Raw genomic sequence first — 14,143 nt, 5'->3', positions numbered from 1 at the left:
CGCATTATCTGAACTGAGTCATGTCTGATCAACAGAACTATTTCCAGTTGGAAAACTGCCAACAACAACTATAATGCTGCAAGACTTATAGAACTATTTGTTTATTGCAAGCCTAAGAATCAATGCGTACTTCAAGCAAAGTACCATCTTCTTTCATTGGGACTTCAGAGCTGCAGTGTTCATCAACACAGATTGACTTCTTTATATGGAGATCGATAAGTATTCAACATATCTAATTTTAAATACTTTATGACTCGAGAAAGTAACTGAAGCAAATGCTATCGAAGATTATTTCCTGTTTTAGAGTGTGTAAGAAATGTATTTTGTTTGTTGAAATGTGCAACTCAAAGGAGTTGCCTCGTAAATGCAGAGAATTTGATCATTGCCCCATTTCTGAGTTAATTTGAATATCTAATCAATTGAGGTTGATAACATATTAGTTTGGTACATCACGTTTAAACTAAATTAACACGGTAAAACTAATTTGCTAAATTAGGTACTGGAATGTTGGATTCTGTTCTTAATGAGAAGTTGAATTAAATCTCTTATTGACATGATCGATTACAATGAGAAACTGGTATTGAAAATACTAATGCAAAGGAGACACTTTGTGTGATAAGCCATATTTAATATAAGTACATTAACCATGTATGCTAATGATGTTATGGTCATTGTAAACGTTTGACTGTGAGATCAATGAACTGTATACTATTCATGCATATCTCTAACCAACAGCCTTTCCTTTCTGTAATATTAGATTAGTTGTGCACCCATTTTTATTCTTATTCTTAACTATTGTTTTATATTTCTGACACGTTGTGTGAATGTCAGTTATTGTCTAAGGGAATCCGACTTCTACATAATCTCAGACTTAAATCTGGTATGTCTCAGTTATTAACATTTGGACATTCTTAAACAGGGTGCCTAGAGAAATTTATATTTAAATAAATTGTATACCTAATTCACTCCACTAGCATGCCCGGAGTGGGGGCCATCCCTCTGACGGGACCACAAGAGGTTTCCTCCCAAAAAAGGGGAGGGGATTTTCCTCTCCACTGAAAAGTGAGATTAGTTTAAACACATAAATAAATAAATAAATAGATAAATAGATAGATAGATAGATAGATAGATAGATAGATAGATAGATAGATAGATAGATAGATAGATAAATAAATAAATAATCATAATCTATTTGTTTTGCATTGGTGGTGCAGTTGCGGGGTGCCAGGGGTCCATGAGCCAAGGGGAATCTCCTTAATCTTCTCCAGGTTATAAACACATATCTTCTATGATCTATTCCTGAGCCCTCGATCATGTCCACTGAATTTAAAGTTGTAAGTGTAAACATTTGTCGGAATGTTAACAATGAAAAGAGAAATTACAGGTATGTTATTTAAACAGTTGTAGTAAAACGTGGGGGTGTATAACGCTATATTTTTCAGAACCCCGTTACCTGCTCTTTAATAAACAGAACATACACACATCACTCCATTGAAATGAATCTTTATAAGTATGTTTTCTATCAAGACCCTGCTGTATTATTTTGCTATACCATCCATTCAAATTTTTATTCTGTTTAAACATATCCATTGATGGCTATAAAATTCTCCTAATGTGTATTTTAACTACTTCATTTATAGTTTAATATGTTATGTGACCAGCAAATAGATGTGAATCATCTCTTTTGTGTACAGTGCTTTTATGTTTCTTAATAAAACTACACCACTAAGAAGGAGTCCTTTATTATGTGGTTAAATGTAACCATCAGTAGTTATTAATTGTACAAGTAAAATCTTTGACTGGTTAGAACGTAGCCATACCGGTTTGCAGTTTACTGGTTTCCCGTTCATGTCCGTGGACGGAGGATTAAGGTAGTCCCAGTCACGGCCCTTGTTGTAGGTGATGAGTGTGGTGACCTTCCCATTCACTTTCTGATTGGCCAGAAAGACTCCTTTAATTCCACGGACCTAAAATGTAAATGTTGAATGCATGACTACAGCAATGTGAATTACACACATCTACTATATAAACCCCATATACTGTACATGTATCGACCAAAAGTTAGAAGCAACTAAATGGTACATCTCTGACACATTTCTATTGCACTCCCAGAGCCAGTCTAGCTCAATAGGGGCCATACATTATGGAAGTCCGTGGTAAAAAGTGTAGAACATTATCAGCATTACTATCAGCATTATTGATAAATATTCTTTAACCTTTTAGATGTTGGTTGATTCTTTTCTTCTGCACAGCATTATAATGCATATTGAATATCAAAATGTCTTCAAATGTAAAGGAGTATATATGTGGTTTCACTTTGCTTTAAAAAGGCACATACTAACTGTATAGTATGTAAATTCAGAATTATTTGTTTTACTTCCAATTTATTTCCAAATCAACAACCCCTTCAATCCTGCGTTTCGTGGTGTTAGGTTTGAATTTTTTTAAACAAAACGCAATTTCTTTCAGGGAACACATACTGTAATGAATTTTCGCTAAGAAGCAGAAAATTGAATTAATTAGTTCATTTATCAATGTTATAATAAACTACTAAGTCCATTGAGAGACAGCTGTGTAAAAAAAAATGCAAAAGATGGAATCTGTAAGCCTCCTGCTTTTCCACTGGCGCTGTTTCAGTCATTTACATTCTCAGCCTCTCCAGTGATAGACTGCTTTTCTAATTGTAAGTTACTGTTCATTTCACAACCAACAGCAGTCACCCGTTACACCATTCATTTATCTACAGTGCCAGACTGCACTGATGACAAATGAGAACAGCGGCTCGGCCAGGGCCTTGCAGTCCTGTCCGCTCGACAGAGCTCATGTGATTAAAAGATATCAAAGATGAAAGAACTACTGCAATCACACTGATAAAGTAAAAAAAATGAAATGAACCAGAGCCTTGACTTTCAAGTGGGATTTAAATGCAGTAATGCAGTAAGAGCTTATACTATATAAGAAACCTTACTGATCCAAAGGCTCTCAATGCACTTCATAGAAATGCAATTTGCTTGTTACTGTTCTTTAGTAAGGACTTGTGAAAACAAGTGAGCTGTTAGTCTTGACTAATGGCGGTATCAGTGATGACTGGGCAGAGAGCTTCACAGAGAATGTGCATAATATTGGTTATTTTAAACATAGAGAGTAACTCAGGTGGATGCTGATTGCAAAAGACTTTGTAGGTCATTGGAGAATTGTTAAGCTTATGCACAACCTGACTGCCAGAGTGGCTGAACCACAATCTGGGCTCTGTGCTCATTCTGTTAGTGCAGACTTCTAATGACTAAACAATGTCTGGGATCAAAATGTAAGAGGAATGCCACATCTCATGAAATGGTTTGAAAACATGAAAAAAAATGTATATCATGAAAAAGATCTGTATCGTTGACATGACCAGATGTTAAAACAATGTGGCAGTGCAACATTTATTATTTACTTGTCAACACCATTGATGCTAAAAATCATAGAATACAGTTGTGTCCCAAATGCACATGTTGATAAATCAAAGTGTAATGTCTCTATACCCCAGCAACTTCAAAAGTCATATGGCTTCAATATGGTAACCGTATAGATCAGAGGTCAATTTCATGGTCACATTTAGCACAGCGGTAGTGTTTAATGTTTAACCATGGCAGCTGCAGCCTTGTAAAATTACTGACACAATTTGTTCTTCATACCCACAATTATAGGTTCAGGTAGGTACCATACGTCACAGATAAAGCAAAGGGTACAATTAGTCTTGTCTTTAGGAGTGGTCCTGTTTTGGGGGTTTGTTGTCATCGAAAGGGCGGAGTATTTAATATCACTGAAGTTTAGTTCATATGAATTGCCCCCACAGACTCCTCATACTGTACCTCTAAGATGTCAATGAGGACATTCTCTTCTGGCTGCTTGGTGCTCCTGACGTTCTCTAACACAATGGAATAGTAGACACCCTGTGGGTCCGATTGGTAGAGGTTGTAGGTGTCTGTCTGGTACCACTCCTGGAGAGCGAGGAACACCTGGTTCTCATCTGTGCTGACTATCTGCACATCCTGAAGGAAAGCAATCAGTACAATGGTTAGAGAGCAATGGCCAAAGGCACATGCTCATAACAAGCAGATAATTTTCTGTAAATTTTAGTGTAGTAGTCAAATTAGATGATTTCCATTTGGGAACTGTTTGTGTTTTCCACTGGATAAGATCTGATGTCCCTCAACACAGTGACTGTCTTGATTTGTAGGGGGAGGGGGGGGGGGTGCTTGGGTTGGCTAAAGCCATCCCAAAGTTCACCTTAGCCCCCCCTGTAGCCCGGCCACCGAAAAATTTAAAAAGTTGTGGAAGACTTTTCACAGACTTCATGTGGGTTTCAACAGTATGCAGCTACCAGAAGTTAATGCGCTATAATCAGAGTTCTATTACACCTTCAGACTCACAGGGTCGTTCGATCAATGTCAACTCTCCTTACATATTGTTAAGAGCCCAGAAAGAATTCCAGTTTGCCTCCTTCGCACCTTTAGTTCAGAATTGACACAGACCAAGAAATAAAGCCACAATCTAAAAACTTCACCCTCATCCAAACCAGCTGTTTTCTGGGGAGCTAACACATCTGGATTATTATTCATGAGTGGTAAATGCATATTAGTTCTGTCATTTGGAAATACCAGTATCAGAGTATTTACCTGAATATGGACCTGTTGGCTTATTGATCGAGTTCCATTATTATAAGTGCAGTCATTATCCAAACTTAATAAAGAAAAATGTAATTCAACCCCGTTGAAACAAGGAATAAAAAATGATTGTGGTAGTTATTAGTTTAAGTAACAGGATTTGATTTTCCCTTCAGGGATTTACATAACTTCTCATTATTTTAGTATTTGCCCTTGTGTAACCAAGACCTTATAAAAATATAATAATGTTGTGTCTTCAAAAGCCTTGATATTTCATTAAGAATATGACATTAATATTGCCAATAAATGTACTCCATAATACAGATAGCAAATGTGAATCTAAAATCACGTTAATAAAATGAAAGTTCAGAATTGGAAAACATAAAAAGCTTTAACTGGTGTATCTACTATAAAATGTCACTTTAACCATTTCCCAAACAGTAGTTATGGGAGTGGTCTTTCTAAAGACACAGCCTTTGGGCAAACTTGTGACTATACTGTATTTGTAGTGTTCCACGTTTTCGGTTTTTATCTTTAAAAAAAATAATTTGATTTTTTTCAGAGTTTATTTTACATATATTGAAATCGGTAAAAAACTGTTTTTAATTGAAACATTACACACACTTTACATGTGGAATATGATGCATAGCAGTTCTGGTTTCTGATTAATAATGTCCCTGGCATGTATGATGAATCAGAAACTGTGCAAGTTGAAGCCACATTTTCCAAAGTTAGCTGATACTTTGCGAACGTTTGGACAATCACTGTGCTGACGGAAATAGTATCGACAGAAAGTATGAACATGACATCAGCACAAAACAAGCCAGGTTTATTCACCTTGAAATCATAAAACGAAAATAAAATGGACAGAACTGGGCAGTGCAAGCCATCAGGAGACACGTCAAAAATCACACTGGACATTTCCATCAGTGCGTTCCATAAGTTTACCAACTAAAGCATCACCATTTTCTGTCAAATATTTACGATTAATATTGTCGGCTTTAGGCAGTATTTTAGCTGATGGACAGACAGTACTGTCGCACAAACTCACCAATACATACCTCTGCAATAAACAGTGGCTGTCCAGCAAAGATTTTTTCTTTTTTTTATTAAAACGTGTGTAAAAGCTACATAAATGGATTGCTAGTCTCTCAGTTCACTTTCTTGTTTTAGTTTAACGTGTCGCTTATATTTCAGTATGTTCTTTTATTGTCAGTGCGAACATGTACCTCGATGCAGCAGTATTTGCAGCGCTATGCATCCTCTGCCTCATCTGATCCACTTCTGCTATTTTTGCTTTTTGTATACTTCGAAACATTCATTTTCTTTTGAAGATTCATAAACTAATTTACGTTTTCTCCCCATTCCTCATCCACTAAAAATATTATATTTTTGTGTAAGCATTTCAATTTTAGTTTTTGATCAAGCTAGTAGTTACTAAGCCCAGCAATTGCCACAATAATCAGACTTTGATTGGCCAACACAATCAGGTGATAATATGTTTGCGAAGTGGCAGAGAACCACGTTTGAATGTTATTTGATCCTGTGGCAGGGCGAGGAGACCTGCAAATGAAAAGGGGGCAGGGCAAAGCCCTGCCATAAATGTATTGTTTATTTTTAGAACGGGGTACCCCTCCTCCCCTGTGCAATTTATTATTTTGTATTTATTATTATTATTATTATTATTATTATTATTATTATTATTATTATTATTATTATTATTGTTATGATTTATTTGTTTATAAATGTGACGGCGTAACCGTGTTGTTTTGTTATTGTTTTATTAAACGTGATGACGAAAAGCCATAGGTTTTGTTTGGCAGCGTGGTTGGGAAGCCCCATCCACAATTTAAAAACCTCGTGTGGAAGGTGGCCATCTCCCGAATTAATTAAGTGATTAATTTGTTGCTAATCGGGTGATGGTCACCTGCAACCTGCAGTTCTCAATGCTCTGGGTGGGTTGTTCAGAGAAAGAGAGGAGAAAGAGAGGAGAAAGAAACAAAACCAAACAAAACAGAAAGTGAAGTAAAAACAATCTAGGAACAGTGAAGGCGATTTGCCTAGCCTGAAAATAAAACCGCATTTTAAATCAAAATATTGTGTATTTCCTACAAAATAGTACCAGGAAAATATTGAATAATAGACAAAAATCAGTAAAAACCGATGTCCAGTTAAAAAAAAAATCCTGTAATTTTTCTGTAAACCGTAAACGTGGAACACTATGTGTTTGTAACAGTAAAACAATATTTACATTTTTTCACTAAACATCTTTTACAACAGTATACACAAGTACTAAAATGCTCTCAATTGAAAAAAAAAACAACTTTTTTTAACAATATGTGTTTTCACTAATTTCACACAGATATGCGCAGAAGAGGTACAAAATAATTTTTAAAAATGTGTAAATTAGGGTTGCCAACTTTACAGTTTTCGACTGGACATCCGGTTTTAAGGGGGTTTGTACAGTGTCCTGTCAGAACCACTGACCGGACAGCAAAAGTCTGGTTCTTGCGAATCTTGCGTACTCACTTTTCATTGACATTAAGGTATTTCCATTCTTGCAGAGCCAGTCCTGTTTCAACGTTGCTTTTTTTCGTAATATCATCGGGCCGTTAAGTTCGAGAACTACACTGAAATGTATCCTGAGTCATTTTGCCATTTATTACTTAGCGTGATATGATTACTGAGCATCTATATTTAAAATAATAAATCCCTCCCCCACCCCCCCAATCATTCACTGCTTAGCGCGAAATGATTACTGAGCATCTATATTTAAAATAATAAATCCCTCCCCCGCCCCCCCAATCATTCACTGCTTAGCGCGAAATGATTACTGAGCATCTATATTTAAAATAATAAATCCCTCCCCCGCCCCCCCAATCATTCACTGCTTAGCGTGATATGATTACTGAGCATCTATATTTAAAATAATAAATCCCTCCCCCGCCCCCCCCAATCATTCACTGCTTAGCGTGATATGATTACTGAGCATCTATATTTAAAATAATAAATCCCTCCCCCGCCCCCCCAATCATTCACTGCTTAGCGTGATATGATTACTGAGCATCTATATTTAAAATAATAAATCCCTCCCCCGCCCCCCCCAATCATTCACTGCTTAGCGTGATATGATTACTGAGCATCTATATTTAAAATAATAAATCCCTCCCCCGCCCCCCCAATCATTCACTGCTTAGCGTGATATGATTACTGAGCATCTATATTTAAAATAATAAATCCCTCCCTCGCCCCCCCAATCATTCACTGCTTAGCGTGATATGATTACTGAGCAGCTTTGCTTTGCTTGCATTGGTGGTTTTGTCCGGTGTTGGAAAAATGAAAAGTTGGCAACCCTAGTGTAAATCTATACCCCTATTCAAACAGAAGCTAAACATACGCCGTATAGGAGGTCTACTTCACTGATCTAAATAACATGTCTGTGCACAGGGGATTTTTTTTTCCTTTTTACAGGCATGCCATGAATAAACATGTTTTAAATGTTTTTGTTGCTCAGGTGACCCATGAAGCCATCTGAAACTGGCAAGCACTCATTTTCATTCCCATAAAGCCTCCAGGCATACTTAAACAGACAGGATAATTAGATCACTGTTTATTCAGGCAAATTATATTGACATTCAGAGAGGGAGCATCATTTCACCCCAGTTAGACAGGTGATGCCTTTTATCTATTAGTGACAAAGCAGTTTATAATCTTCATTAGCCCTTGAAAGCCCTTGCTTTCAATGTACTTGGTGTCCCTCATTTACCCACGTGTTTCCATTTATTTGTCCAGTACCTGTACTACTACAACTACTACGACTGCTACTACGACTACGACTACTACTAATAATAATAATAATAATAATAATAATAATAATATGAGGCTAAGTTTGGTTAGTTGTGCTTGACAACATGCATTTTTACAAACATTAATAATAGGCTATACGAGAGGTTTTACATTTGCAGCCGTCTTTTGTGTTCTTTCTTGTGTGTGTGTGTGTGTGTGCGTGTGTGTGTTGTGTGTGTGGTTTGATACAGCTTTGCTGAGGAATAACGTGAGATTCCGCCAGTTAAACAGGATCTTGACTGCTGAAACCTCCTGAGCCACAAGCACGATTCCTGCTCTGGTTTCAGCCAATGAAAAGAAAATTTACAGGTATGTTACTTAAACAGTTGTAGTAACACGTGGGCTGTGTAATGCTATATTTTTCAGAACCCCGCTACTTACTTTTTACTTACTGATGTAAGGTTTTGTTTCTACTGCACTTGTTGTTGGATTTGGTCCCCACTTGGCTACCGTGTCCTCACTTGGTGGATGTGTAACCACACCTAAGTCCCCACTCAGGTAGGTAGACAAGAACACACACACACACTGTTTGAGATGTTGCTTTAGTCAGTCTCTTTTTTTATGTAAGTGTGACGAAGAGCGAATGAATCCGAATCAACAATCTCCCTCTCGACCTGTGAGGGCACTGTACAACAGGAACTGTGTGCCTCATACTGAATGGTGGGGCAGTTCATTCCGGGGGCAGTCGGAAGCCAGCCATTCAGGAAGAGGGCGGCGTTACGGTACCTGGAGTCATCACCCTAGTACGATGAGCGAAGTTTCAGTCATGAATTGGAGGAGACGTGATTGAACGAGCTATCGGAGGGGGCGGGGCTTAGGGTACTTTAGGGGGACGTGACACCGTGATCGGTTCCTTTGGTTGTGGTTAATGGGAGGAAACAAGGATGGGAAAACATGAATGAAGTGTTTTCCCATTGATAAAAAGCCTGTATTTGTCTTTGCCAGGCGGCTGATACGAAGCCGGGAGCTGCAGCCAGAAGCCAGCCCGGACCTGAACGCACAAACCACCACCACTCAGAGCACCGCACCTGCACCAAGAGCACACACAGTCTGGAGACGTGTTTATGTGTCTGTGTTACGTGTTTTGTGTCCGCATTATTATTTCGGGACTGCAACCCCTTGGTTTGGCGCTGGCAATACCCATTGCTGGGTAGAGCCAGCTTTATTATTTTAAACCTTTTTTTCAAGGATATTAAAGAACCTGAACTGTGAACTTTGTGTTTGTCCTTTGTCTGGAGCACCTGAATCACCTGTACACCTGAGCACTGCAAACCACTTTGCCACAGTGAGCATCAGTGGTATTTAGATCAAATAAACAGACAATCAATCTGATAACCCACATTTACAATACACAATTGTGAGGACCCTCCTTATGTCCTTACATTGGGATGTGGCCGAGTGAACGGCTCCTTTGTTATGGTTACGGACGAACTGCTGAAGGACTGTGATATACTGTGAGTGTTTAGTGTTTGTTTGCTTTGTTGTACTATTTGTAAACGTTTGTTCTTGTTAGATGGCTAATACGTACCAGGAGCTGTCGCTAAAGGCCAACACCAACCCGGACAGCACTGCACTACTGTTCACTAATAAATGTACTCACTTTGGACTTGTGACAGTGTCTGTGTTCTGTGTGTGTATTTACTGTAATTATTATTTCAGGACTGAACCCCGTGGGTTTCACTGAGCAGTACACATAGCTGTGTATTGCCAGTTATTATTATTTACAGTTGTCAAGTGATTTTGGATTATAAATAAAAAAATAATTGCACCATGAACATTGTTGTTTGTCACTTCAGCACCGCATCACCTCTACACCTGCGCACTGCAAACCACTTTGCCACACCCATATATTTAATTACCTGTGGAAGACAGTGTGCAGGAGATACAGAAAAACATAGGCAGTGTTTTAACAGTCTATTACAATTTAAAAATAAGTCATACATACCATTGAGTATGTACTTGTAATCACATTCATACTGACATCATTGCTGCTATTGATGCTAGTGGTATTACATATGTTTTTATTTATTTTTGTTGCTTTTTTAAAACATATTATTTTAGCTGTGGCCTGTTAATGTTTTTAAATCTCCTCTGAGGTAAGAGCTGTTAACTGGGTAAAATATGAACGAGATGTGTCATCTCAAGGATACATATTGAAAACAAAATAAAATACAGTTGAAGCACAGTTAATAAAGTTATTTTCACCAAGATGTTTCAAACTGATTTCAGATGTCATTATAATAACATAGTAAATACACAAATAGTTGTGAAGTTGCAATACCACAGCATGCCTAATTACAAAAATTGAAAATGTTGGGGGTTGCTGGCATCTGTTGTAATAACACTGTATGATTGTTTATTAACAGTGTAATTCATATGTAACCAGACATGTGATTATAAGAGCCAGCTTAAGGCAAAGGTCAAAGTGAAGAGTGCTGTTAGATTTTGGCCTAGGAGTTTCCATTACACTGAAACTATAAAATGCCACGCTGAAATAGTATGGTTGTCTTCACTGAAAAACAGCAGCTCTACTTACATTACAGTATAAACCAAAGACTCAATGAACTCTATCCAATAGGGAATTTCAAGTTTTTACATGGAGAAACCTATAAAATATAAGAAACTAGCATTTCACAAAAGCAAATTCTAGTTTTTCATGCAGTGCACTGTTACAGGCATTCCCTCAGGGGACCACTTATTTAAACTTTTATACAGTACTTACTGTATCACATGCTGTTTTATAAAACTCATTTTTAATAGTCCTGGCAGAGAGAGAGATTCCCTATGGTATTTACTGAAGTGAAACTAATATCACAAAAGGAGGATTATGCAGTGGATACAACTGTGTATATTCTGTGCAAATAATTCTCTATGTGAGATTGCATAATTGAAGTCTTACTTCTTTTTTGTTTTACCTTTTACATATTATTTTAACTAACATTTGTGAGGGAAAAAAAAAAAACATTACCTTTAGTAAGGCATACTTTGGAAACTTCATCTGAACAAATTCATTCCGACGGTAAGAAACGTAATGCTTGGTTCGATTTCCAGTTGTCACCTTTAAAAAAAAAATATATATATATATATTATTCAGTTGGTAAGATGAAGGGCAAAACATCACAATTGCAGATTTATTCTTCAGCCTACTATAGCAATCTGATAAGTAAACTGATTGAGAAATATGGTCACATTCAGCAGGATGTGTGAATGGGAGCTAGTATGCTTATTGAGAAATATGATCTGAAATTACAAGAAATATATAGCACATGAATACTAGATTAATGGCAAAGTGGGAACGTTTACACAGCCAATGCATATACAGTATATGTACCGTTTACAGTTATAGACGCCGGCTTATATGGGCCTGTGGAGCCTGTGCTCCACCAATATTCTGGAAGGCGCGCCCAGCTCCACCAGTGTTTGAACTTAATAATTTGACGTACCTTTTGATGGGAACAATGGGCCAAATATTCAAACGCCTTTGAGTTGCAGAGATTTTTTTCCACAAGACCTTTTTGCGAAAAAAGTTGCGCTTTTGAGTGAGATTCAAAATAGATGCAGCGTTGGAAAAAAATGGCTTTGCGAGTTGTTCTCTCGCAAGTGCTTTTCCCTAAAATTTGGGGGAGGTGTCATGAATAATCCCGCAAGTTCACCACCACGAGCTAAATTCAAAAGTTAATTTGCTCGCAAATCACTATATTGCATGGAAATCACTTAAGACTGGTTACACTCCTCTTAATTATTTCACAGGAAGTATTTCAGGATAATCTCTGTATGTTACCCTTTTAATCATTTTAATGTATTTTGCCTGTCCACTTGTTTTGCTCTGTGTATATGCACTAGTCCTGTCTGATACCGTCCGATACTATTTTAGTCCAGTCCGATACTCTTTTAGTCCTGTCTGATACCGTCCGATACTCTTTTAGTCCCGTCCGATACTCTTTTAGTCCTGTCCGATACCGTCCGATACTCTTTTAGTCCAGTCCGATACTGTCCGATACTCTTTTAGTCCAGTCCGATACTGTCCGATACTCTTTTAGTCCAGTCCGATACTCTTTTAGTCCAGTCTGATACCGTCCGATACTCTTTTAGTCCAGTCCGATACCGTCCGATACTCTTTTATTCCAGTCCGATACTGTCCGATACTCTTTTAGTCCAGTCCGATACTGTCCGATACTCTTTTAGTCCAGTCTGATACCGTCCGATACTCTTTTAGTCCAGTCCGATACTCTTTTAGTCCAGTCTGATACCGTCCGATACTCTTTTAGTCCAGTCCGATACTGTCCGATACTCTTTTAGTCCTGTCCGATACTGTCCGATACTCTTTTAGTCCAGTCCGATACCGTCCGATACTCTTTTAGTCCAGTCTGATACCGTCCGATACTCTTTTAGTCCTGTCCGATACTCTTTTAGTCCAGTCCGATACTGTCCGATACTCTTTTAGTCCTGTCCGATACTCTTTTAGTCCTGTCCGATACTGTCCGATACTCTTTTAGTCCTGTCCGATACTCTTTTAGTCCTGTCCGATACCGTCCGATACTCTTTTAGTCCTGTCCGATACTCTTTTAGTCCAGTCCGATACCGTCCGATACTCTTTTAGTCCAGTCCGATACCGTCCGATACTCTTTTAGTCCAGTCCGATACCATCCGATACTCTTTTAGTCCAGTCCGATACCGTCCGATACTCTTTTAGTCCAGTCCGATACATCTTTATTCCCACCCAGTACTGTCTGATACACATACGAATACATATTAATAATAAATAGCTTCTTACAGATACAGATGTATATTTAAAGATTATTTGATATATTTTACATAGCCTAGTTTTTGCAGTGGCAGAACTCAAGTAGGAATGTTGTGAACACGAGCTGTTCATGGTTCTGAATGAGGGGTAGATGAACCTACTTATCTGTTTACATAATAATTCATTAATTAATATGTAAATATACATCTCTGTTATTTATTATTCATAGTTATTCTTATATATATATATATATATATATATATATATATAGAGAGAGAGAGAGAGAGAGAGAGAGAGAGAGAGAGAACTTACTTCAGCTATGTATATGCAGTCAATCATTATAATGTAATATATGTATATGTTCATTATTTATTGACAGAGATTAATTACTGTATTTTAAGTTATTCTGTCTATGCTGCTACTTTAAAAACGCCTTTATCTTAGTTATTGTTTATACTTTATCAGACTGTGAGTGACTTGAATCCCCCTGCTTGTTCAAAAATTAAAGTCGGTTTAATTTAAACGCACCATGTTTGTGCGTTCACAGCCAGCGAACAGAGCAGCAACACAGAGGACTTTCACAGTTTACCTGGAAACCGTTCGGTTTAATATTCTAAATTGTATTGTATAAAAATGTAATACAATTAAGTTTACTCTGTATCTCTGTGTTACTATTATTATTATTATTATTATTATTATTATTATTATTATTATTATTATTATTATTAAATGTAAGACTTGTGGTATAAGTAGAATAAACAACGAATTGCCATTGTATACGGAAAAATGTATGTGACATGGACAGGACATTTTTTTAGTGTATTCAATGGGGCTTCGTTGTTTATCCTCTGTATTTATTCTCTCTCTATATATATCCTCTATATACATCATTTTATAGGACAAA

The 14,143-nt window shown here is 37.3% G+C and overlaps 1 protein-coding gene across 2 annotated transcripts in view; it reads right to left on the bottom strand.

Moving 5' to 3' along the window:
• The window catches only part of LOC117421367 (VPS10 domain-containing receptor SorCS2-like), a 304,868-nt gene that overhangs the window by 44,248 nt on the left and 246,477 nt on the right, over positions 1–14,143 (bottom strand). For both annotated transcript variants that reach the window (XM_034035673.3, XM_034035674.3), the window contains exons 8-10: positions 11,464–11,553; positions 3,855–4,034; positions 1,821–1,967 (exon numbers count right to left, since the gene is read on the bottom strand). In XM_034035673.3, coding sequence (XP_033891564.2) covers positions 1,821–1,967; positions 3,855–4,034; positions 11,464–11,553 — 417 coding nt within the window. The remainder of the gene's footprint in view (positions 1–1,820; positions 1,968–3,854; positions 4,035–11,463; positions 11,554–14,143) is intronic.

Source organism: Acipenser ruthenus, chromosome 1 (assembly GCF_902713425.1).
Source record: "Acipenser ruthenus chromosome 1, fAciRut3.2 maternal haplotype, whole genome shotgun sequence".
In the NCBI taxonomy this organism is placed as follows: Eukaryota; Metazoa; Chordata; class Actinopteri; order Acipenseriformes; family Acipenseridae; genus Acipenser; species Acipenser ruthenus.
The sequence above is the reverse complement of the archived record's forward strand: the minus strand, read 5'-3'. Positions and strand labels throughout refer to the sequence as shown.